At 33.8% G+C, this 21136-nt stretch overlaps 3 protein-coding genes, 1 long non-coding RNA gene and 1 pseudogene across 14 annotated transcripts; 3 read left to right on the forward strand and 2 right to left on the reverse strand.

The window, feature by feature from the left end:
• The first annotated feature begins 112 nt into the window (after nucleotides 1-112).
• Nucleotides 113-2382, forward strand: LOC104716744 (protein IN CHLOROPLAST ATPASE BIOGENESIS, chloroplastic). 6 transcript variants are annotated; one of them, XM_087479184.1, is made up of 10 exons: nucleotides 113-354; nucleotides 584-667; nucleotides 854-928; nucleotides 1017-1059; nucleotides 1146-1203; nucleotides 1299-1454; nucleotides 1541-1603; nucleotides 1697-1791; nucleotides 1882-1963; nucleotides 2069-2382. In XM_087479184.1, the coding sequence occupies exons 1-10, from the start codon at nucleotides 270-272 to the stop codon at nucleotides 2318-2320; spliced, it is 993 nt and encodes a 330-aa protein (XP_087335310.1). In that variant the 5' UTR covers nucleotides 113-269; the 3' UTR covers nucleotides 2321-2382. The 6 variants fall into 6 exon arrangements, 4 of the variants coding, with proteins under 4 accessions (XP_087335310.1, XP_087335309.1, XP_087335311.1 ...); XR_015574974.1 differs by having other exon boundaries at nucleotides 132-354; nucleotides 1704-1791; XM_087479183.1 differs by having other exon boundaries at nucleotides 132-354; nucleotides 1867-1963.
• Nucleotides 2333-8925, reverse strand: LOC104729831 (DEMETER-like protein 3). Of its 5 annotated transcripts, none has more exons than XM_010448847.3 (24): nucleotides 8724-8925; nucleotides 8349-8520; nucleotides 8037-8129; nucleotides 7231-7944; nucleotides 7000-7143; nucleotides 6764-6910; nucleotides 6517-6660; nucleotides 6259-6405; nucleotides 5818-6123; nucleotides 5581-5671; nucleotides 5070-5496; nucleotides 4891-4970; nucleotides 4723-4807; nucleotides 4545-4636; nucleotides 4387-4455; nucleotides 4252-4288; nucleotides 4079-4161; nucleotides 3531-3992; nucleotides 3403-3439; nucleotides 3256-3313; nucleotides 3043-3179; nucleotides 2897-2962; nucleotides 2646-2799; nucleotides 2333-2549 (listed from the first exon to the last, which is right to left on the reverse strand). In XM_010448847.3, exons 2-24 carry the CDS (start codon nucleotides 8500-8502, stop codon nucleotides 2431-2433), a joined length of 3846 nt encoding a protein of 1281 aa, XP_010447149.2. In that variant the 5' UTR covers nucleotides 8503-8520; nucleotides 8724-8925; the 3' UTR covers nucleotides 2333-2430. The 5 variants fall into 5 exon arrangements, with proteins under 5 accessions (XP_010447149.2, XP_010447148.2, XP_087335306.1 ...); XM_010448846.3 differs by having other exon boundaries at nucleotides 8719-8902; XM_087479180.1 differs by lacking the exon at nucleotides 7000-7143 and having other exon boundaries at nucleotides 8719-8902.
• A 1635-nt stretch (nucleotides 8926-10560) lies between these two features.
• Nucleotides 10561-13407, forward strand: LOC109128052 (uncharacterized). The gene is made up of 9 exons (XR_015573761.1): nucleotides 10561-10679; nucleotides 10781-10994; nucleotides 11801-11875; nucleotides 11982-12452; nucleotides 12569-12597; nucleotides 12709-12766; nucleotides 12865-12929; nucleotides 13014-13130; nucleotides 13224-13407. It is a non-coding gene; the product is annotated as an uncharacterized LOC109128052 (long non-coding RNA).
• A 1704-nt stretch (nucleotides 13408-15111) lies between these two features.
• LOC104729833 (putative F-box protein At1g70960 pseudogene) lies at nucleotides 15112-16625 on the forward strand (annotated as a pseudogene). Its single transcript, XR_015574976.1, has 2 exons — nucleotides 15112-16158; nucleotides 16288-16625. The product of XR_015574976.1 is annotated as a putative F-box protein At1g70960 pseudogene (transcript).
• Nucleotides 16626-17645: 1020 nt separating this feature from the next.
• On the reverse strand, nucleotides 17646-19364 carry LOC109124437 (caffeoyl-CoA O-methyltransferase 1). Its single transcript, XM_010448855.2, has 5 exons — nucleotides 19105-19364; nucleotides 18893-18972; nucleotides 18647-18791; nucleotides 18411-18542; nucleotides 17646-18151 (listed from the first exon to the last, which is right to left on the reverse strand). Exons 1-5 carry the CDS (start codon nucleotides 19228-19230, stop codon nucleotides 17858-17860), a joined length of 777 nt encoding a protein of 258 aa, XP_010447157.1. The 5' UTR covers nucleotides 19231-19364; the 3' UTR covers nucleotides 17646-17857.
• Nucleotides 19365-21136: the final 1772 nt, after the last annotated feature.

A 21136-nucleotide genomic window follows, 5' to 3' on the forward strand; every position in this document is an offset into this window, starting at 1 on the left:
ACATTTATTGACGGTTTTTGTCGGTTACGCGTTTTTATATTATGGGTTTAAAGAGAGAGCTTCTTAGCCCATTTAAGGCCCATCACTCTCTTTTTTTTTGTTTTTTTTTTCTAGACACGATTCTCATCAGACAGAATCAATGGCTATGTTTTGCTCTCCGGCTAAAAGCTGAATTTTACTAATTACAGTTTTTGACACGCGCACTGCTATGTGTGAGGTTGAGGAAGCAGAGTGAAGAGAAACAAAGAAAGATAGAGAGATAAGGAGCAATGGCTTCGCTTTCGCTGCACATAACTCCTTGCATTACTCGCCCTTTACGCCATATCAGAGCTAGAGTCTCCTGTTGCTCTTCTGGTAATTTCGATTTTTTTCTCAAAATTTTTATGGAAATTGAATGTGAGATATTGTTGATTGTTTGATGGGCTTAAACCCGAGAGAGTGCTTGAGCTTATTATCTCTTTCTGTGTAGTGTAGAAACCATCTTTTGTAGGAAAATGCAGTGACTATCTTTATAATTATGCTTAGTGGTGGAGAGACAACAACACATAAGGATTGACTTAAAAAGGTTAGATTTTTCGTGCAGGGCATGTATCATTTATCAAAGATGTAGCTGCCACTGAACCTCCAGTGCATCTTCAGCACTTACTCAAAGTGCTTCAAACAAGAGGTTAATATCAATCTCAATTTTGTTCCTATCTAGGTCCAAGCTTATGTGTGTTTGGGATATAGAACAGTTTATGCAAGTTCTGGCTACTAATTCCCTATTAGTGATATTTATTGAGTACTCTGGCTTTGTAATATTGGAAAAGGGAAACTTATGGATCTTAGAATCTCTCTTGTTTTCGTTCTGCAGGTGAAACAATCATATCTCCTGGAGCTAAGCAGGGTCTCATACCTCTTGCTATTCCGCTTTCGAAGAATTCTTCAGGTAAGACCACACAATTGATCGAATTCATTTGCTTTCTTTTCAGGAGCTTTTGTTTAATCTTGTGTTTTCTGGTTTCTTGTCTAAGTAGGCTCTATTACTGCACTTCTGAGATGGCCTACTGCTCCTCCAGGGTAAGAAGATTTGGATCATTCTTGGTAACTGTTGCAGTGGTATATAAGTATATGATGGTATATTAACTTTTTGTATCTGAGAATAGAATGGATATGCCAGTTGTGGAAGTTTGGAGGAGTGGAGTCCGGCTTATAGCTAGAAATGTAATGACGTTTCATTAGCTTATCCTTTTTTTAGAGGACTTATGTCACTTGTTTTTGTTACCAAGAAGCAATTTTTAACAGTTTCTGATATTCAGGTAGATGAGTATATTCACCGGATTCTGGTTGAAGAAGATGCAAAAGATTTGACAGAACTTTATCGTGCTTCAGCAGAGGCAGGTGAAAAACTTTACAAAAAGGGTGCTTTTGCTGAATCTCAAATTGACAATCTCAATGTCTACGTCTTGAAGAAGGTAAGACTTTATAAAACCATTACTACAGATCAAATGTGTTCTGTACACCACAAATATACAATATTTATGTTTTTGGTAATGTATAGGTTGGACTATTTCCAGATTTGTTGGAACAAAAAGTATTACGGCATTTCGATGAAGGAGATCATGTAAGAATCTATTATAGCATATAATATCACATTCTCCATTGATGAATCACCCTTTTTGTTAAACTTTTAAAGGACTTCTTTTGTCCCTGCAAGGTTTCAGCTATGGTAACAGGAGAATTTTACACAAAGAAAGACCTCTTTCCAGGATTTGGACGACCTTTTGTATATTATGCAAACATACTGCAGAAGTTCGTAAACAAATACATACTTATATTATTTATCTATTTATTATCTTCGTAGAGAGAGATAGCCACATGTTTTAGGATTCTTATTTGCAGGGTAGGAAGGAATTCAGAAGCAAAAGATGCGGCTAGAGTAGCATTGAAATCACCTTGGTGGACATTAGGATGTCCTTATAAGGCATGTCAAAAGAATATTTCTTGTACTTCTTTTTTTGGTTGGTTGTGTTAAGTTTTAAAGCATAGAAAAGCATTTTCATAGTCATGACAGCTTGAAAACATGCAGGACGTTGCTAGTATTGCGCAATGGGAAGATGAGCAGATTGAATTCATAAGGGAGAAAGTGAGTGATGAAGGTCGCCTTGAGGATTTGACGAAAGGCAAAGCTCCAGTCCAAGTCGCGTTAGATGTTGCAGCTTTTCTCTTGGATTTGGCTTCTATTGAAGGAACTTGGTCTGAATCCTTGAACCAAATTGCTAAATGTTATAAAGAGGCTGGACTACACCATATTTCTAATTTCGTTTTGTACACAGAATGAAACCAAATCATATGAAAAACCATTTGTTTTTTTTAATCATAAAAGCTTCTTTTGTCATTCAATTTAAAAAGTTAGCAAAACTAGACTAAAAAGAAAAACAAACTAAACTATTATATATCATCGTCATGCATGTATTTTGCCCCTCTCCCAACAGGTGGAGTGTGTAGTCTTCGGACAAGTTCTTTTGGCATTCGCTCCTTTCGATCAAATGCTCTCATACATAAATACCCTACACATAATTATCATCACCACACAACATTATTGCACAATTATGTTTAATTTAAGAATTCAACAACTATTTTTAATTTCAAAATATGTTTGTTACCTGTCCAAAAGCAAAGTTGAATCCGTCTTGTGTCTAAAAGTCGAAAAATAGATGATACCGACGAACCACAGTACATGGCACGTTTTTCTAGTCCGTCACACCACTCTCTAGGAAACACAACGGGTTCTAAACTTGTCTCATGATCTGCAAAAACCTGAGAAAAAAAAAAGATATCCTTATATTTTCTTTCTAATTGCTCATTAAAAGAATTATTTTACAAAAATTTTATGAACAAAGAGAAAACCACTTGCCTCATTAGTTTGGAAATATGTTCCATTGAGTGGGAAACCCCCTCGCATTGCAGTTCTACATGGAATCTATTCAGTTGCATTCATCCATGTCATGTGAGTATCAAGTAAACAACGTTAGAAAAAGCTAAAATGTAAATTCTACTTACCAAAATTGTTCCACAAAAAGTGTTAGAGCTTTGTTCACGTATACTCCAACAATACGAACAAGTCTTTCTCTTGCATAATTCTGATCCGTCAGAGTCACACTTTTTTTTTGGTTGAGTGAACGAGTTTGACGTTTCACCTAAAAATATCCGAGAAAAACTTAGTTTTATGTTTATGTGAACAATGATAAATTATGTTTGTACTTTGTACCGTACCTGGTTGCCAAATCGCAAGAAGGTAGGGACTCGGATCATCAAGTTCTCTTCTCTCAAACTATATAATATGTGTAACAATAAAAACATTACCGCATAAATTATACAAGATAGTTGCATTTTTTTGTAGTTAAGAGCAAATACACTTACATCATCGAGAAGCTTATGATTGTCAGGAAGCACATATCTGCAAAAAAAGAAAATTACATATTACCACACTATTCTCACAATATGCATCAAAATATGATAAAGATGTGTAAAGCCATAAAGATACTTACACCACATGCTCAGTTCTTAGTCGACCATAATACTTAATTTTTCGGGGTGGTTTGATTGGAATGCATGCATTTTCAGGGGTGAGAAGTACTATAGCTTTTGATATTTCTTCAACAGAACTGCTCAATATCTTTCCACCTTCTACAAGTGCATCCTCTACATTTTTCTTCAATGCATCCAAGTCAATATCAATTTCAGGAATTCTAGCATATCGCTGATAAGTATTTCTCCATGGAAAATCTTCAATGTCTCCTAACTCGGGAATCTCCGGTCTTGGAGAAGAAGGAAACTCAACCAATGGCTTACAACATATATGTTGCTCGCTACATCTGGGAGAAGCACATTCCTCTATCAGATTTATATTTGATGTCATGTTAACGTCAACATCTTGAGAACATGCATGTTTAAAAGTATCAGGCTCATCATGCGTCTTCTCTGCTGGACCTTCGAGAAGATTCTTAGAACTGAACAAAAGATAGTGAATTTAACAATTTAGTTTATATAATCTAGGTGAACCAAAATAAGGAAAAAATCAATAAACAATGTGTACCTGACATATGCACTTGCAAAATATTTGCATTCGGACTTCATTGGACACGCATTACAGTTAGGAAGAGCCTTTGTGCAGAAAACCTATAATTGATAAAATCTAATTGAAAGAGTATTGTTTTTGATTGATTCATAATTAATTAACGTCATATAAAGGTTTTATTTTGTATGTACCTTTCCAAATGTTATCATCTGATAATGTAGTTCATATCTGTAAAAACAATTTAGCATGAAATTAAGCAATATATATTCATATGGTATTACAAATAATTGGCTTGTTGAGAAAAAAAGAAAAGCATTTGAACTTACAGAGTTTCTTGAGGAAGTTTACATAGTCGTGGCCAAAGGTATTGTTGAATCGAATCCATTGAAGGGTACCTGAAACAAGGGTGATTTTATAGGTGATAGTTGTTAGTAAATTACCATATACTATTTTAAAAAAAATCAAATTGATGAGAAAACAGAACTGGGATAGTTGATGCATTTGAATTCCATCTGGTAAAGGTTCAAGAGGAACCCAACCAAGTCTAACTGCTATACGACCAACATTTGTGTCAACCTATACACATCAAAAGCAGAAGGTTTTGATGAGTAAGCAAAAATAAGTAAACTTCAAGTGAAAAAGCTATCAAAATCTTATTATACCGGAAATGCAGAATGTTTAATTCCTAACAGTCGTACACATTCAGCACTCTTTAGTCCTATCCCTTCAATATCCAATAGATATCTCCTGATAAAAAAAAAAATACAAAATGTTAATGATGCTTGCAAATAATGATATCAATAGAAACATAAAAACTAACATAAACATACTTCACTAGATCTGGTGGAGCATCTCGGAGCCATTCAAGATCAATAGTTCCATTTTGTCTAACTTCATCTCTGAGAAATTTCTAGAGAAAATTATACAAAAAATAGATGAAAGAAATATTAGTCTTAATCTTTAAAATAATGAATTCACAAAGTTATTGAATTTTGTTTGCTTTTCTTACCAAAATTCTTCCTGAAAGAATCTGGAATTGCCCTCGTTGTCTGATGATGTCTTCGAAAACTTTTTCGCCAGATAATCTCACATCATTCCAATTCACAGTGTCCATATGCATTTTGTGTCGAGATCTTTCTTTTGTGTACGTCCTTCTAATAGTCTCCCAATCAACAGTCGCATCTTCCATAATACCGGTTTTTTTGTTTTTCCTTTTTGCAGTTTTCTCATGTTCTTCTACCTCTGGTATTGAATCCTTAGATAAGGTGATGAACTGAGAATTCTTAGCATCATCATCGTTTCCTATATGACTTGGTTCTTGGTCATCAAGAATTGAGTCATTAACATCTTCAGGTTCCTCAATGTAGTATGCTAGAGGATCTAAACATTCTCTTGCATTCGCGGGAAAATTTGCAGCCACACTCATGAAAGCGTTGCTGTAAAAAAATATTGTAATTAAAGCAGACATATGTTATCTCAACTGGTTTTCCAAATTTCTTAGCAGTTTAACTCGAAGTTACCTTGAAAGGTAGTCAGAAACATTTTGTGTCAAGAAAACTCCAACCACTGAGTCAACAACCGAGCCTTTCCACTGCTTAAACTTTCTATCGCCTGTAGAATAATAATTGATAACATCATGAGAGGAAATCATTTCAATAACATTTTGATGATAACAATGTACTTTACATAGTCACTTAAACTTGAATTCTTTATAGATTGTATTTACACTCATAAGCTCATTCTAACAATAACAATACCTTGTAGAAGATGCATCCGACTAATGAAAAGATCTATAGGACCTTTGAAGTTCTCCCTTTTTTGTTCCCACCCGGCATTTGTTTGATTGTCAGCATGTGATTTATTCACCATTAAGCGATCCCACTCTTTAATGGTCTCTGTATCAAGTTTAACCTTTGCAGTAACAAGTTTTTTGCCAGATTCGATCAACGTTGTTGTTACCCTTTTGTTGATATTTAATCTCCTCATTTCTTTGATTAACTTAGCAATATCCTTAGTTTTTTCTCGTCTTACGGGTACATCACTAGCAGATCTCATGAGTGTGTCTACAAAAAATACACAATTGACCAAATATATATGACACTAACGAAAAAGTATATCAAATGAATGTATGATAAAAAATCTGTTTAAGCAATCTCTCACAAAAAAAAAAAAAAAATAGAAAAAGAAAACTTGAATACCTTCAATGTGCAAAGGAACATCTGCCAAGGATGGGAGACCGTGATCTTTCTGATAAGTCATTTGTTGGATTAAATTCCTAACGATGTTCTTAGTCATTTTTTTGCTTTTCTTTGGGACTACACAACTAACTTGTCTCATGGGTGAGTCTGCCAAAAAAAAAACACAATGACATAGTAGAAAAACCAAAAAGTTAGCTTATGTGTATACATGATGAAATTTTGTAACCTTTCTGAAAAACAAAAGAAACAATTAGTTACCTTTAATCTGCAAAGGAACTTCTGATATAGGTGAAACGTCATTATCTTTTTGATGATTTCTTTGTTGGATTAGCGGCTCAACAATATCTTTAGTTCTGTTATTGAATGCAGAATCCATCTTTAATGCTACATTACTAGTCGTGTCTGTACATAAACAGATGATAAATTATATACTATAGTATAACTAAAGTTATAATAATCATAAACAATCTCCAATTTTAAAGGTAAAACAAAAAGAAATGACTACCTTCAATGTGCAAAGGAACATCTGCTAAGGATGAGAGACCGTGATCTTTCTGATAACTCCTTTGTTTGATTTTTTTCCCAACGATGTTCTTAGTACTTTTTTTGCTTTTCTTTGGGACTACACAACTAACTTGTCTCATGGGTGAGTCTGCCAAAAAAGAAAAAAGTTAGCTTAAGTGTATATATACGTGATGGAATTTTGTAACATTTCTGAAAAATAAAAGAAACTATAGTCACCTTTAATCTGCAAAGGAACTTCTGATATAGGTGAAAAGTCATTATCATTTTGATGATTCCTTTGTTGGATTAACGGCTCAACAATATCTTTAGTTCTGTTATTGAATGCATAATCCATCTTTGGTGCTACATAACTAGTCTTGTCTGTATGTAGTATAAGTATAACTAAAGTTATAATAAGCATATATAAGCAATCTCTAATTTTAAAGGCAAACAAAGAGAAATGATTACCTTCAATGTGCAAAGAAACATCTGCTCGAGATAAGAGCCTGCCAACTAAAGGTAGGGTCTCCTCTTGCTCTTGCAGTTCAAGAGACAAAGCAATTCTAAACCATCTCACCACGTTTTTCCTACGGTTAGACCTTACTGATTGCTTTTTCCAAATAGGTAGAGGAAATGAGTAGGGAGATATCAAACAGTGGAAATCAGATCTACGAGCTGGAGTCATCCTCTTTCTCCCCTTTGGAAAAGTTGGTCCACAAATTCTGTCGAGCTCAAGACAACTAAGATGATTAAAATTCAAACTTCGAGCCACATTTCTTTTTTTAGGCTTCTTCTCAGTTTTACTTCTACTTTGCTGCTTTTGTGGAGTTGGAGGCTCGGCTATAATAACTTCATCATCTTCACTGGCGTTGTTGTTGTTGTTGTTGTTGTCTTTTTTCAAAGCTCGAGCCACATTTCTTTTAGTCTTCTCAGTTTTACTTCTAGTTTGCTTTTGTGGAGTTGGAGGCTCGGGTATAATAACAACTTCATCATCTTCACTGGCATTGTTGTTGTCCTTTTTCTTGCCTTTCTTCTTGGATATAGTTCTGAGTCGAGTAGTGGTGGGATTCCTTGGTTTTTTCCCTTCTTCCATGATCCGAGGTCTATGATACCTCATCTTTTTTGGGGTCTCTTTTGAATTATTTCTCTTTCTTTTTCCAGTAACATGTTGTGAATCATCACCTTTCACCATAAAAGTGTACAAATAAATAAGATATATATGATGAACCAACCATACGATGTGTATTCTAGAGATGAATTCAAAAAGAATTTACCTTGAAAAATATCTGACTCATGACACTTTCTTTGACGCTCTTCATCTGAATTCTTCTTCTTCTCCTCTTTTTGGTCAGTGCTTTGTGAATTATCTTATTACAGTCATGAAACAAATAATTATTAGTAATGCAATAAATCAACTGAAACTCTTACCTAAATTTAACTAATTTCATGTTTAGAATCTAAAAATATAATAATCATATGAAAAATTGTGTTTATCATTAAAATTTGGTCACTAATTCTTATAAACGGAAAAAAAAAAAAAAAAACACACACAAAAGAGTAATTTAGGTTTTCATAATTTGGTTTACCTTGTTGAAGCTCTTGTTTATGAGGAGGAGGAGGATCTATTTCTAGTGGAGAAATTACAGAACCAAAGATTTTCGACTTAATGGATTTTCGTCTCACATAATATTTAGTAAATAATAATTTAGGTTTTTCGGGAGTCTTTGGAACAATCTCCATCGTTTCTCTATCTCCTACCTACATCAGTAAAACCAAAAAATTCAAAAAAAACAACAACTGTCACTATAAATTGGATTCTCAAACCGGCCGATAGCAATTTTTCATTAAAACAAAAAATTCAAAAGCAATCAAAATCGATGTTACAATGACGATGGATACAGAGAATTTCAACCAAAAAAATAGGGATTAAATTAAGTCTAAAAAAGAAAAGCTTACCTTACCAAATTAGTTATGGAGGTTTCGGGGGTGAGAAAGAGGTTTAGGGGAAGAAGAAAGAAAAAAAAAAAAAAATCTCGAGGCTTCAACAGGGGGCGACTCTGTTGGACGACGATATAGGAGGACACGTGCTGCTCACACTTTTTTCCCTTTTTTTTTTTTTTCTCTTCAATTTTTCCTTTTTGATAGTTTTTCTTCGGTTAAGATATTAATTAACCAATGCAAGTGAGTGGAACAAATTACGATCGGCGTTAGCAAAATCTTGGTTAGATAGAGTGAAATCTTTTCTGTTTTTATCTTAATTTTTGGGTAATTGTGATTTTAGCAATTAAATTCTTGCTATGTATCTTTTTTAAAGAAAAAAAAAACACTAACAAATTATTTAAACTCTAACTTAACCTCAAACCAAAATTATTTAAATGTTATTCTTCTCGGGGTACATAAATATTCTATCAAATAAGTGATATTTTTCAATTAATAAATAACTAACTTGTATGTAACAAATTATCCACTGAAGTTTGTATGCAGCATTTATCGCCACAAAATTAAAAAAAAAAAAATATATATATATATATATATATATAAATTTAACGAATTTTATGGCCAATTTACTAATAAATTCAGTATTTTGTGGTGTGATTTGTTGCTATTATTATTAGAAAAATGTGACAACGAGTGAGGTATTGGGAATCTCAGGATTTATATCAAGGTTGCAAAATTACAAACAGAACCAAATACATTACATCTAAAAGACTTTAATCACACCAAAAAACTAATGCAGCAAAGTATTCTTGTTCAAGATTTTTGGTCTTCAGCTAAGTTTCTTCCCTTTCCTTTGACAAATGGAAATCGAAAGTATCTAATATAATAAAGTAGGGTTACACCCTCTAAGAAGCTCCCTCCACCTGACACGTGTCACCCTCTAAATCCTTTTTTTTTTTTAACCTTCCCGATATATCTTATGCATTTGTTAATGGGCTGTAACTGGGTTTGTTAATGGGCTGTAACTGGGTTAATGCCATACAAATATTATGACGGAATCTCGGAGTAGTCTTCTCCTCTTCCCCATCTCTCTCTCTTCCCCACTCCTCCATGCGTATCTGTTCATCTCCGGCAGATCCCCGTTGCCGATCTCCTCAATTCCTCTCTTTTTCTAATCAAATTTCTTCATTTCCTATTTGAAAGTGCGATATTAATATTTAGAATTACAGGGTTGTGTGGATCTTTCTTTAATGGCGTCAACTGATATACAAAGAAGCCCAAACTTCACCTTCACCTCTCCAAGTATTGATTGGCTAAGTTATGTTTTAAAATCGATTCTGGCCATACCCATTTTGATTACGCCCGTAAAATTCTGTCAAGGTTACTTCTCTGATTTGGTTATAGAGTTATTCTCATGTTTTGATTCTTTTTTGAAGGTCGGGTCATGGTCGTGGGATCCTTTTTAGTTTGAATAATTGACCATTCGTTTTAGATTTTGGGGTCTTTTTAATTTTTCTAAAACGATCATTGAGATAGAGACATAGGTCGTTTCAGCTTACTACATCGTGTCCTGTGAGAAAGATTTGTTAAGCTTAAATTGAAATGTCATCTATAGTTATCTATGTTCCGTATGTAGTTAACAGAGAAATACCTAGACCCGTTTATCGCTTCTTCTGTGTTCGCTATGTTTCTAATGATCTTCTTCCCTTTTTCTCTCAGGTTTGTGAGAACCAAACTGCGTCTGGCTGGGAAAATTTTGGCATTACTCCTCAACAGCTTTCTCATAATGTTGACAATGAATCACTACAACAAGCAGCAATATGGACCGTGTAGGTTTTCTCTCATGAGATGTGCTTATATGTGTATGATTTGTTTTTAAAAATCTGACTTCTTTAGCTTACTTTGGTATGTTTTTTTTTTGTGTTGGAACCACCCTCAATGATTGTCAAATTTGATGAGCTACGTACTACCAGAGGAAGGTATGCACTCATCTCATTCCATAGACCAAAAACAAACTGAGGTTTGTCAGTGACTCTTTAGTGTTGATCTGTTATTTTCTTCTTCTCTTCTTCTTCTTCAGGGAGGTTTCTTTGGAATGTTGGCTTTAGGAGTTTCAGGTTATGGCCCTGATGAAGTTATAAATTTTATTAAACTTGCAGGAGAGGTCCATTAGAATCTCAAATGTATTTAGCGTCTCTATTAATTTACTGGGCACTACTTATTGCTGTTTCCTCCCATTTAACTGCAGGTTGCTTGGACTCGCTGGATAGAACTATTTCTTTACTGCAGGCCAGGTTGGTAAACTATTAAATTTGAAATGTCCTTAGGGTTTCCTCCCACTAAAACTAAGTCTACCCTGATTTTATGCCTCTCCTTAATGGTTAAATGGCCTAACCACCGTGACTCCCTAATTACCTTCCTAAGCTCTATCAAATTACTATTTTCCTGCCATAAAAGGTAATTCAACCCTGATTATATGCCTTTACTTAATGGTTAAATCGCCTAACCGCTGTGTTTTCCTAATTACCTTCCTGATTATTTGCCTTCCCTTAATTGTGCGATCCGTTACAATTTCACCATAACTTACTAATTACTACCCTGATTTAAAGCCTTACCTTTTTACATATATATTTGATTTCATCCCTCATGAAAATTAAAACCCAAACAACCCTTCCTCCGACCTAAAAAAACACAAATGTCTTCCAAAGATCCTCCTTCAGATAGCCCTATTTTCTCCTATCTCAAGCTCGATGAAATTACCGAGTCTATAGACACACCAACCATCCTCATCCGTCTACTCCATTTCTAGGATGCCCGTGATTTTAAACGCAACAATCTTCTTCTTAGTGTCGAGTATCTTCTTTTGGATGAGGAGATACAGCTTTTATTCTTCCTGATTCCAAATTTGGAACATTTTAATCGTTATATTTATTTCTAATAAACACTTACACTTACAAAATGTCCTTTGGTAGGGTTCCTGTCATAAGACGTGCTTATATATGTATGATTATTTTTTTAAAATCTCTCTTCTTTAGCCAACTTTGGTATGCATGTTTTTTTTTTTGTTGCATCAGCCTCAATGATTGTCAAATTTGACCAGATACGTACTACCGGAGAAAGGCATCAGTGGACATGATGATGACTTGCTAGAGCGCAAGACCATTTATGGTTTCTGGTATGGAGACCAACATTTGTTTTTTTGTTATGTGTTTCTTAGGTTTTCCCTGTCTCACTTTCTCATAATGAGTGGGAGAATGATTTGTATGTTTTCTCTCCTTCAGCTGGGAATGAATTTTGAGACAACCAGGTCGCAGGTCTTCTATCCTTTATGCTTTTCCATTTAATTCAGAGAAGAAACGAGGTGGTGTTGCTGTTAAAAAAACGGTAAATATCTGCTTCTTCCCCAGTCCATCGTGTGTGTTAGTTCAATTTCATGTTTGATTTTGTTGTTTTCATTATAATTAGAGAATAATTTGATAAAACGTACACTGACTCACTCAGTGTCTCTTCTCTTTTCGTCTTCTAATTGATGAATTGGGGTTTCCACGGGCGCTTCTTATTCGAACGAGCAAGTTAAGGTATACAAATCCTAGGGTTTATTTTTTAATGTTAAGGTAAGACATCTTCTCTTGTCTTGTCTTTGTCTTCTAACTCAGGCGGATTTTGGTGCCCGGTGAGGATCGGAGGACGTTGGTTGTTTTGTTTCCGTAGTTGGTGTCTCTTCTTCGGGTTTGACTGACGGCCAAGTACAGGTTTTAAAAATTCTAGGGTTCTTTTTTTTCAGGGTTTCTCTTTAAAGTTGTTGTTTGATTCAGACTTGTAAAATTAACTAATATGGTTTTAATCTAATTATGTATATGTTGTGCAGGTCGGGTTGAAGAATGAAGACTGACTAAGGTAAGTTAACTCTGCTCTCCTCTCTTTGTTCTTTTTTACTTGGATTTTTGAGATTTACTAAGTTATACTACTAACCCTGCTTCTAATGTTGTTTTCTCTTTCTCGTTTCAGCTGATTTGATGGTTGCTGCAGTAGCACTTGGGATAACAAAAACAGAGGTTTGTCACAGGTAATTTTTCACTTAATATATGAGATTTTCCTTTTCGATAATGACTCTTAGTGTTGTTCTGATGCTTTCTTCTCCTCTGCATCTGTCCGTGACTACAGACTGTCTCTCCAACCTCAAAACTTGAATGGAGGAAGCATTGCATTTCCAGTGGTTCTTATCACAGGTAATTTTAAGTTTTTTCACTTTATATGTAAATTTAATATAATGACTCTTTAGTGTGGATCTGATACTTTCTTCTCATCTGCAGCTGCTGTCAGTGACTACAAACAGTCTAACTTGAATGATGAAAAGAGAAACATACATCTGGAGTTATAGAATTGTGAGATAATGAGATCTGCCACCACTATTTTCCTTTGCTGCTTAGGTTTTCCCTATTCACTTTCTCATATTGCCTGTTGGATTTTCTTTCTCGACAACTTTGTGGGTATGACATTGTTTCTTTCTCTATTATATTCAGATGGATGAATTGGCATTCTTCGCTCCTAGAATGTTGGCTTTAGGAGCTTCAGGTTATGGCCCTGATGAAGGGTTAAAAGTTTATTTAACTTGCAGGAGAGGTACATTAGAATCTCAAATGTATGTAGCGTCTCAGTAAATTTTTTGTTGTGAACACTCAATTCTTACCAAAACAATCGCTAAAATATTTGCTTCCCAACATAAAATATCCCAAACCCCTCTACTAATTACTATACGAACATAAGTTAGCAGTTTCGAAATTTGAATTTCATATCAAAATAAATAAATACTCGAAACCATGATTCCCTCCTACGTCCGTTAAATAAAATATTTACTTCAACCCCTAATTTTTAGCTACCAAACTTATTTACGTCAACACCTATATTGCATTTTCAGTTCTTACATCATACTTACTTCCTTACTTCCTTACTTCCTTTTTCTAAATCTCTTATTATTTCAATTTTCTTAGAAATTTAACATTTGCAGATACTATGATTCCCAAGAAAATCTATACGTAAGTATTTGACCATACAATTTTATTAAATTTAATAAATAAATGTTTTCTGATATTACATGGTTAAAAGTTTATGTGTATTTTATCTTGGAACATATAAAATCAACTACTTTTAATAAGAAATTTAATATAAATAACTATATTTAAATAATATAAAAAACTAATATATTAATATAACCCACGCAATGCGTGGGATTTTTCCTAGTATCACATACAAACTACTCATCTATGTCCCTTTTTATCTTCCCTTTCCTTGTGACTTTATTAAATTCAATAAATAATTATGCAATTATTAGTTATTGAATTTCGATATTTCTATTGTCGTTAATGCTAAATAATAATGTTGACTCTTCGACTAATAGTCTAATACTATAATCTTATTGGGTTTGTTTGTTTCAGTGTCTATTGTACTAAATAACAATTTTTGTTCTATTCGAGATGTAACGTTGCGTTAGTGACATTTCCATACTCTGTTTTTTTGGCCATAAGAGCTTTTTGATGGAATAAAATTATAAAAGTTTGTAGTTATTCAACATTTGGATTAAGCTTTATAGTATAAGGCTTTCTGAAAATAAATTATTTTAAAATCACCCTTGTAAAATATTTTGATATTTCTTACCCAATAATGAAGAAAAATAAATAACAGATTTTCAATAATGTTAATTTTTTCAAAATTTCGCTTTTATCCGGGCGAGTTGATTTCTTAGTAATAATAATAACATTGCATCATTTTATTCAATTTTAAATCTTAACATGAATCATAACATTTCTCAACGAGTAGCCGGATTTAAAATGAAGAATTTTAATCTGCCTTTTTACAATTGTGTACAAGAATTAAAGTGAAAACTTGAAAACCTTTTAAAAAGTTAAAACGTCTTTTCTATATTTTAGACTGATTTGTGGATTGATGAGTAGATATGTACGATGAAAGAAAACCTTTCAAGACATGCTTAACACCAAAACATCTCTTGTTAATTTAGTCATTAAAATGAGTAAGTTTTGAGTTGTGACAACATTTAGTTTTCTTGCAATTGTGTACAAAACAAATTAAAGTGAAAACCTCTTTTTTTTAAAGATACCTTGAATATTAATGTTTTGACGTGCGATTCAATTGTATTCAAAGAACTAAACTACTAAAATTGTGTAGGATGAAAGAAACTCTTTAAAAATCATGCTTGGTATCCAATAATCTATATTCTAATTAGCTAATAATTTTAGTAAATCTTTAACGTGTGTAACTACTGATACTTCTCGTTGAACTAAAAGTTAAACTTAATCAACAAGTTAAACTAAAGTCACCCTCTCACAACGTTGGTAACAAAGCCTTGATCATAATCATTCATCTATAAATACATCACATACATATGTGTTTTTCGTCACCAAAGACATTTTAATTATCATTAGAGAGAAGAAGAGAGAAAAATGGAGAATGTTCAAAACAAAAGAAGAGCAATGGCTGTGATTGAGACAAGTTTCGAAGCACTTCCTTTAGAGATACAAACGGAGATACTGTCACGTTTGCCTCTGAAAACCTTGGCAAAATGCATCTGCACCTCAAAGAAATGGGCGTCTCTTATCCGCACAAAAGAATTCACAAATCTTTTCTTGAGCCGATCGACAACAAAGCCTCGATTGCTATTTGCGGTCTATCAAGATCAAATAACCAAGAGTGAGGTGTTGTTTCAGTCTGTTTATCAAGATGAGGAACCATTGTTGTCTTCTGGTCTGCAACAAGTGCTTCTTTCTCCAGACCCAGGATACGTGGCTTCTTCACCCGTCCGAGGTTTAATCTGTCTTCGTTTAAAAACAAAGTTTATGATTTTCAACCCGGGTACGAACAAGGGTCAGGATTTAACTGAGATCCCAGTGCCAAAAGAAAGCACACCCCTAATGTTTTTCTTCGGATACGATGAACTCAAAGATGTGTACAAGGTGTTATGCATAGCAGAAGTGACCAAGGAAGAACAACATATTTTCACGATAGGAACGAACGAAGCAGATTGGAGACGGATCACATGTGAGCATCAACATTCTCCAACTCCTACTGCACAAGGTCTATGTAAAGAAGGAGTTTTGTACTATCGAGCTAGGTCCAGTACTGGCAGAGGTCTGGTAATGATGTTCAACATGAGGTCTGAAGGGTTTAGTGTCACTGAGTTACCTGAGGACATGAACATTGAGAATGGTTGGGATGTGTCGCATTGCAGAGGTGATCTTGGTTGGGAACTGGTGAATTACAATGGTGATCTTGCCTTAGTGGATGACTCTCAATTTTCACGTGAAGTTGTGTACGAGTGGAATTGGAAAAAAGTCTTTCACATATGGGTTAGAAATGAAGCCGCAGGAACCTGGTCAAAGAACCACATTGAGATCCTTCTTTTTTAAAAAATATTTGATGAGCCTACGCCGTATTTTTTCAGAGGTACCACCAGAACAGGAAAACTTGTTTTCTCAATGAAGCACTATTTGCGATATAATTATGGCAAAAGCCCACTCTGTGTTTTCTATTACGATCCAAAGGCAAAAGATCTCACAAAATATATTTTTCAAGGAGTAAAGATGGGTCATTGTCTTCGATGCTACTTGGATCATGTTGATACTCCTATGCTTATTTGAAGGAGCACATGAGTTGGTGGTCGTCCATTGGACTATTGAAGTATCCGAAACTGGTTTGTTTAATGCTAAATAATAATGTTAGTCTCTCGACTAATAATACTATATCTTATGGGGATTGTTCGTTTTCGTGTCTATTATCGTTTGATCTTCATTTATGCTAAATAAATAATATATGTCTATTTCATATGTAAACGCTACGATAGTGGCGTTTCTTTAACTCTGTTTCTCTGGCCGCGGGAGCTTTTTCATAAAATAAAAGTTTGTTATTCAACATTTGTGTTTAGCCTTATTACATACATACATATATATTTTCATTTGTAAGCTATGTAGACAAATGAATTGACCAGAAAACACGCAGAGAAAACTGTGTCCATAAGGTTCCTTTTTTTTATATATATATATATCTTTGTTTAACAAGTTTTACCTTTTTCAATTTTTAAAACGATAAATGATATAGATCACTCAAACTATTTTAATTATTTATGTTATTTAGAATTCTAAATAATATAAACCAAATCCTTCTGATTTTAACCGGTGACATGAATTTATAATTTAACACTAACAAACATAGTCTTAACTTTTAAAATACATATATATATATATATATTAATTATTTTATACTATAATTGAAAATAATAATATATACCAATTTTTAATCGATAACATGAATATATAATTTAACACCAAGATTGAATAATCTCTTGACTTTAAAAAACTTTTAAATTCTTGTGTTTGTTTGTAAAAAAATTCTTATTTTCTTTATCCAAATAATTATAACTCTTGAAAGTAATTGTTGTTCCATTAAATATATGATAGCTTTATTTTCCTCTTTTTCTAGTCTTTTACAAATATTTAGACAATTATTATATGTTATGATAGAAATACCTAATTTTTTTATTGATGTAATCTTTATTCATATTTTACTTCGATATTTTTATTTTTGTAATTTTTCATTTTGTTTTTAGTGTATATCTTAGTTTAAGGTATTGTAAATTATTATCTTTAATAATAATAAAATATTATAAAAAATGAGTGAATTAATTGATGTATTAACTTTAGATTTTATGTTCATTTGATGATTGAAAATAAGAAGTTATGTATCCCAAGGAGAAGAGAAAAAAGCCAACTTTATGTATACAGATTACAAAATCTTTTTAGTAAACCTAATGATAATTTCATATGTAGTCGATTACTTTCATCAACTTATGTTAGATTGTTGTTGCAAAACAATATGTTTTAGATCTTTAGACGTTGTACCTTTAAGAGAAAAACAAAAAAAAAAACAACCATAAAAAAAGAAAAAGTAGGTACATTATTATTTCTTTGTTCAGAAGAAAGCAAAACAAGGACGACAATGGAGACAATATATTGCTTAACAAATACATAAAACGTCCATTTTAGAGGGTTGGTGAGAAAATACGTTTGAAAAAGTAATAGAACAAGGAAAGGTAACAATCCACTGCGGACAAGCTTCAGAATATGGAGGAGTTACTCAAAGTCCAAAATCAACTAATCCGACGGCAGATAGTGATTCCATCACCAACAGGGAGCATACAGATCTCAATCCGAGGGTCAGCAGCGAGAGCCTTGTTGAGCTCAAGAACAAAGTCTCTGTAGTAACGAACGTACTTCCTCATTGGTGCATCAGCAGGAGCCACAACCGAACCGTTCCACAGAGTGTTGTCGTAGCCAATGACTCCTCCAACTTTCACAAGGTCGATCAGACGTTTATGGTAGTTGATGTAGTTATCCTTGTCAGCATCCACAAATATAAAGTCATATGTTCCATGGTTCTTCTCCTGCACCAACCCACACACAATCATTATTGTTAGGTTACTCCCTTTATATTTATTTTCTTATATTCTTCCCTTAATATCTATTTATTTTTCTTATATTTAAAAAGGAAACAAATTTGTAATATACAGATATTCCCAGCAAAGTATAGTAAAAAATCAACCTCATTATAAATATCTAATTTTTCTTTATAACATTATCTTCACTTTTTTTTGGAAACGTTTAAATTGCTAGTTAAATTATGTCAGAAAGAAGAATGCTTACGTCAGCTACGATTTCATCAAGAACTGGAAGAGCAGGGCCTTCCCTGAAGTCGATCTTGTGAGCAACACCGGCTTTCTCAATGATCGGTAAACCCAATTCGTAGTTCTCTCTGTTAACGTCCATAGCAAGAATCTGAGGATAAAACAGAGATGAAAATATTCAATACCAGTTTCGCCTAAAAATGAAACAGAGGAGGGATCGGATGAGAAGATGTATATATATATATATATATTTACTTTGCCGTCTTCAGGGAGAGCAAGAGCGGTGGCGAGAAGAGAGTAACCAGTGTAAACACCGATCTCCATTGTGTTCTTGGCGTTAACGAGCTTGATGAGCATGTTCAAGAACTGCCCTTCATCTGCTGATGTTGTCATTATGTTCCTGTTTTGTATTTATATATTCCATTGAGAATTTTCAGAACTTCGATCTTGATTTTAAAAACGTAATCGAAACAGAGTAATATGGGTATTAGGAAAACGAACCAGGGATGTTTTGCTGTCACTTCCCTGAGTTCCTTCATTGATTCTGGTTCCCTTGGATACACACTTGTCTCCAATATATACTGCATGTGTTTTTTTTTTATAATTTAGATTAGGTTGTTGGATTGAATCAAAACGATCAGAATTTTGGATTAGTTGTTGGATTTAATCAAAACGATCAGAATTTTGGATGAAATCATTTGAGAAGAAGAAACCTGGTAGAGATCGTCGCTCTGTAAGAGACTCTTGTGACCAACTTCTTGGTGTCTGAGATTCTGAGATTGCTTCTGATCTTCTCCATTCGTAGATGTCTTGTTGGCTTCTGTTGTTGTCGTTGCCATTTCTCTCTTCTCTGTTCTTTTCTTCTTCGGTTGAGATTGATGAGTGCTTTTTGCTTGGTGAGTCACACAGATGGCATGAAAGGTTTATATAAAGAGAAAAATAATAAAACCGGATCGAACCGGATTTGTTATTTCTGGTAAAACCCGGTCCGGGGTTGGTGAAAAACTCTCCTAACACGCTATTGGTCAGTCGCTGTCTTTTGGTGGGTCCCATCCACTTTGGGGCTTTCAGTTCAGACACACTTTAGGGGTAGTATTGTAATAATGCCTCCGCCGGGCAAATCAAATTGAGACCAAAGTGCTTATGTTTTTGTGGTGTTTTTAATTTCTAAGGAAAACGTGTGTGTTGTGTATATTACAAGTGAACTTTTATTTATTAGTTAGCGGTTGATGTATACTGTCAAATTTTGTTATCATGTATTTACTCCTCTAGATATTATTCTGAACTTAGGCGATTACAAAAGAGTGTGACGTAATGAGAAATCACACTTGTTATATATGAGGGCCAGGGCCATGAGGCGTATATTAAGTTATTTTAAAGTGAAAGTAGGTATTTTCTGTAATATAAAGAAAAAGAAGAAAAAGGGGAGACTTGGTGAGTAGGATATAGAAGACCGAGGCGAAGGGAATAAAAAGTGGATTCAACCACTCTGCTTCGGTGTTCAAGTGTCTTTGTGGTAGGTGAATATTTTGGTGGACGACTTCCTTACTAATCATCCTTAATTTCTTTCGTACAACCAAAAAAGAAAGAAAAAAAAAGAAAATACAAGAAAATATTGCTTGTTGATTCCTCAGAGAGAATGAAAAATTGATATTTGTTAAAACATTTCATTTGAGGACAATGTGAAATTTTTTTGGAGCAAGTTTTCAAAAGCATGGAGCTAGGTATGAATGAGGAGTTGACCTCCATTTGTAAAAAAAATATCATAATGCATGTGCTTATTTAACGTATACATTTGAACATATTGTATTTGAAAAAAAAACACTAGATAATTTTATGGAAATGGGCGGCGAATATATATATTTTTGTGTGAAGATGCGATCCAATTCACATATAAATGGTGATTATAAATAAAATAGTATCCTCTATGATATTATATGGAGTTGAAGACTTAATATGTGCGTGGGATGGGCCGTATGTATTATCAACAGACCGTAGCATTAATTCATATCCTATATGTGGGAATCACAAATTGTTTTACAAATGCTTGTTGGCTAGTGTGACCAATATCATGAGGTATTAAATAATGTACTCGTAAGTTACATCTCATGTGGGTATTCACTATTCAGCAACCGCCTATGTAGTATTGGTAGATACGTAGATAGACATAAAACAATGAAGTTTGTGGCCTCGTCGTCCCTACCGTTATCTTGACTTGTTGTTACCCAAACCACATTTAATCCCCAAACTATACAATTTATTTTCTTACATTGGGATTGGATTTGATGAAAACTTGTAACACCGGAGGCATCACAAAAGAGGTAAAGGTCAAAGCCATATGGGTCAACATAACTGAGCTACGTGTAACATAAATAGTAAATACCAATCTAGAACGAACCCACCTTTGGGATAGTGGGGCTACTACATACGGTACTAATATTTGTGAATTTGGAACTAATGGTTGATATCTTTCTCTCCTTTGACCCTGCCACCCTGGTATTGCAAGTTCGAAGAATAAATAAACTTGCACCATCCCATCTTCATTTTGCCAGCACTAGTCCTTCATGTTGGGCCATAGCCCATTTTGTAATTTTCATCAAATTTTATTTTCTTTTTGTTAGTGTTGTCATCCCTAAAAAAAAGACTATGTTTTTATAACAAACAACAACAACAACTTAAGCAAATTTTAATTATTTTAGATAATACGATTCCGGAGAAAGAGATTGTTCAAATTCACCATTGTTA

This window comes from Camelina sativa, chromosome 12 (assembly GCF_030686135.1).
Source record: "Camelina sativa cultivar CO46 ecotype springtype chromosome 12, ASM3068613v1".
NCBI classification, from domain to species: domain Eukaryota; kingdom Viridiplantae; phylum Streptophyta; class Magnoliopsida; order Brassicales; family Brassicaceae; genus Camelina; species Camelina sativa.